General features: G+C 41.6%; 1 protein-coding gene across 1 annotated transcript in view; it reads right to left on the reverse strand.

Annotated features, from left to right (window-relative positions):
• Positions 1–115: 115 nt before the first annotated feature.
• Positions 116–4,370, reverse strand: part of LOC123966945 (protein NLRC5-like) — a gene marked incomplete at its 3' end in the record, with an annotated part of 12,042 nt that continues 7,787 nt past the window's right edge. The window contains exons 6-9 of the mRNA XM_046043022.1: positions 2,867–3,310; positions 816–1,076; positions 448–702; positions 116–364 (exon numbers count right to left, since the gene is read on the reverse strand). Coding sequence (XP_045898978.1) covers positions 116–364; positions 448–702; positions 816–1,076; positions 2,867–3,310 — 1,209 coding nt within the window. The remainder of the gene's footprint in view (positions 365–447; positions 703–815; positions 1,077–2,866; positions 3,311–4,370) is intronic.

A 4,370-nucleotide genomic window follows, 5' to 3' on the forward strand; every position in this document is an offset into this window, starting at 1 on the left:
CTTTGTTCAGTCAAAGAATGAACAAACTGCTGTAAAACATGAGCCACAACAACACAAGAGATTGAACAGGATCAGCTGGACGTCTGTTTCTGGTAAAAACAAACAAAGTGATCACCTTTTAAATACAATCCTGTCCAGAAAGGGAAGCAGACGTGTGACGCTCTCCTGTAAGAAGAGGTTCTTCCTCAGGTTCACAGCGATGGTCTGAGCTGACGACTGCTGCAGCAGATAGTGAAGAAGCTCCCAGTTCAGACAGCAGGAGTTCAGGTCTCCACCAACCTTACTCAAGAAGGACCGGGTCAAGACCTCGTCCTGGACTTCATGGAGGAGGGAGAGGAGCTGCTGGAAAATCTCCTGACTCAGTCTGCAGATAAAAAGTGAAGTATTAATACATTTAGCATGTTCATTGATTAGTAAGTGTTGATGAGGCTCAGGAAAGACGTTTACTTGATGGTTAGAGGACCGTCGTGCAGCAGCAGAGGAATGAGACCCTGAGCAGGGACGCAGAACTCAGTCAGGTCCAACCGTCTGACTGCCCAGGATCTCAGCAGGGACGCCAAACTACTGACGACCTTCAACAGCACTCTGTCTGATGGTCGGGATTTCTGAGGGGCCAGAGAAAGCTCTTCAACAGCCAACGGACAGGCCGCTCTCCCTCTTCTCACCCATCGAGACAGTAGCAAGGCCATGTCGCTGGAAAGCCTGGAAACCAAAGACAGAGAGCAGCTGTGATGTAAAAGACGTTCAGCACTAACTGGACATCCAAACTGGAGGAGATGGTGTTAAAGAGCAAAGGTAATGATATAAATGTGAACCTCAGACTGTGGAGTTGTGTTGTACAGCTGAAGAGGAGGGAGGCTCCTCTGACAGACATCTTTCTGGGTGTGAGGACCAGATCCACATCAGAGCCACAGAGTCTGAGAACCCTCCCCACAGACCTGCAGGTTTTCCTGTGTAACTCTCCTGTTAACAGCAGGCTGAAGCCCAGGAGCTGCAGCACAGAGGCCAACTGCTCGGCCTCTCTGGATCTTACAGAGATGACTGCACACAGACTCTGGAAGAACTCTGGATCACAGCTAAAACACAAAGTGATGCATGAAGAGTGAAAACAGCAAAGGTAAAGTACAGCACATACTGAGTTACAAACAGGTCCTGACATTAACAACCGCCAAATGCGGGTGGATTTCGGCTGTGGCGGGTAACACAGTCACTCTCACTAGCCACTTCGGCCTGTTGAACAATTGTAGTCTTGTCAAAAGGCATAAATAACAAACGAATTGCAATGTGACACTATAACACTACAACTCCTATGAGTACTACCCGCACATATTGGTCCATTAGTTACCATTATCTTGCGCGCTACTGACGAACGACACTGTAAACAAGAAGACTTTGTGGAGATTAAACACGCGGACTGGCCGTCGGAACAAAGGGCTGTTTTGGCCCGCCGTTAATTATCCACTAAACCAGCGGCAGCCATGACAAAAAGCAGGTGAATCCACACATCAGGCGCGTCTCACTCTCTCACCTCTCTTGCGAGCGCGCACGTCAAATAGCCTATGACATCCAGACTTTTGTCAAAGAGAATATAAAAGTTGAATCTCAGCCACAGTCCCTCAGACTTGTAGACCGTCAGCCTCCTGATCACTTTTAACTTGATGGTATGATCTCTGTCATCACGCGCTACTGGTCGCATGCACACACACATCAACACAGCATTCAGTCAGTGCTGAGTGTGCGTGGCCGAGCGGTGTGGAGAAGAAATGCACAGCTGAACGAAGGAAAGAGAAAAGGCAGAGCAGAGGCGGAGAAAGAAGGAAAGCCATTAAATGCTGTCAAATATAGATTCTTCATGATTAAGGAAAATGCTGGTGTTTATAAAAGAAAACAATAGACTACTAGCAGGGCTGCTCTTCATTTCGACATATCACAACTACATTTCCAGAGATGATTCCATGTTTTAATAAAATGTTTTCATGCCATGTATGAAAGCAGAAGATGCGTTTGTAAGAGGAATAATCTGGAAAACAAAGACTTGTTTACTCAATTCATATCTCCAGGTACTCAGAGCTACTGCAGAGCTTCATGATGATAAACATAAATCCAGTCAGAGCTCTGAGGAAATGCAGATGCAAAACAAACACTCCAAAAAGGCACAAAAATGATATAGGCCTGTAGATGAAATTTTAATCCTATTGCCTTAATTGTGTGTGATTTTTTCATCTTTGCTCTTTGTTTCTAATGCAGATAATTTTTCTACTCTGTATTACAGTATTTAGCCTGCTGCTTTTATAAATAAATAGGATTTAAACAATGTTTCTGGTGAATATAGTTTTCAGTTTAGTTTTTATCTTTTCAGTTTATATTTTACACCCACGCAGCACTTTTATTATATACAAGAAAAAGCTGCTCTTATTGTGTTTATCTTAATAGACTATATGTTTTCAAAAAGGATTTTTACACACAACCTTATCAGAGCTAATGATAATATTAGTACATTTTAGCACGCCAATTTAAGCACTTTAATCATGAAAAATGTAATTTCCCAACAACACAAATGTGGCTAGTGAAAATGCTGCATGGCTAGTAACTTTGGAACCACCAGCCGCATTGGCTGTTGAGCAAAGAAAGTCAAGCCCTGGTTACAAACCATCTAATATACAAAGTCTTTCAATCAAAGGATGAAATTCAGAGAAAACACATACAGTAGGATGGAATACTCTAATTGTATATGTTTGTTTAGCTGTGATAATATGTACTGCTAAATAATTACTAAACAGAGAAATGGCATTCAACCTTATCTACATTATGTTTATTTGTATATGACCGTAGATTAGGAAAAAATTGACATATTTCTACAACTTACCTGAGCTGTGAGATATAAGGCAGACACTGTAGGAAACTCCTCACTTCACTCTCTTCATCTGAGCAGCCTGTCAGCTCCACTGGTTTCTTCTCTGGTTGGAGTTTCAGCACTTCCAGGAGGATGGAGGTCTTTCTCTCTGAGAGGTTTATGGACCAGACTGCAGGAGCTGACTGGAAAACTGACTGTAATGATGGAAGGACCCTCAAGCCTGTTTTAGTCTCATAGTCCTTCAGGTGGGAGTACAGATCCAGCAGGAAACCACACTGATATTTGTGTTTACCATCATCCATGTATCTGTCTTTAAGAGGGAATGTTTGATATCTGCACACTGATGATAACAGCTCCAGTATCTTCTCTCCTGTCTGCTGTTCTCTCTCTGCTGCTGCACAGAACAGATTCCCAAAGAACTTGACTCCACCTGAACCTCTAAACCGCTGAGAGACACTGGAACGAGAGAATCTGGAAGAGAATTGAAATTTTGTTATGATCTGATGTCAACAGCAGAAAAAGAGCCATGCATTACTGATATGGAGTTTATCTGCTAAAAGCCAACAAATACCTGCTGATGAGCAGAATACAGTAAAATCAATCAACCTGAAACTCAAGTAACAATGATTTTAACAGGGATATATGTGGATTTTAGAAGAGTTTAACTAAATTAAAATCTTGACAATATGTTGAATGAAGCAGGAAAGTCAGGCTACAAAGGTGTATCCTCTCCTCTGTATTAAAGATTGTATGTTATACTGGAATACCACTCCTGAACCAACAGGGTGGCTGAAAGGAAAACTTTACCCAAAACATTTATTAATCAATCAGCTCCAAAGCTGAAATACTGGACCACAAGTTTTAACAACCATCATTCTGTAAAACTCTATGAAACTTCATACAGTACTAGTGTAACATAATTAGGATTTCTAGTGGTTTACTGATCACATCCTGATGACATGTGGTTTCTTTTCAATATTGATAATAAACCACTTGATCAAAATCCTCTCATTCGCTCCTCTTAATCATTCATCGTTCAAACATCCTCCTCAGTTATAGCTGTTTCCTTGGCTATATTAGAGTCAGGGGAGCCAATAAATGAGCTCCAATCCAGCATCCATGACCAATCACATGTTGGGATTAAAAATAAAAATGATTAAGAGCTCAAAATGTGAACCGCTTTCAGAAATGTGGTTCATTAATATCAGTGTGTTCGTCGTAGCTCCACTAAAATCAATATGTTAGTCAACACTAACACATTGATGTACTTAGAGGGGAAACATCTTTTAATGCAGGAAACTACTGCTTCATCCCTGAGATTTGCTAAATCACAGCAAAAAGCTGTAAAACAGTAAAAAAGAACATCAGTGGTCCTGAAGAAGAACTGAACTCCTCATCATCCACACAATGGTGATGGTCTCTGTTGCTGACATTGATGGAGCTTGTTGGATCACATCATTATAGCTGAGTCTCTGTTTCCTTTTTACTGAGTCCATAGATGACTGATGAAAACAGC

Source organism: Micropterus dolomieu, unplaced genomic scaffold, assembly GCF_021292245.1.
Source record: "Micropterus dolomieu isolate WLL.071019.BEF.003 ecotype Adirondacks unplaced genomic scaffold, ASM2129224v1 contig_14613, whole genome shotgun sequence".
NCBI classification, from domain to species: domain Eukaryota; kingdom Metazoa; phylum Chordata; class Actinopteri; order Centrarchiformes; family Centrarchidae; genus Micropterus; species Micropterus dolomieu.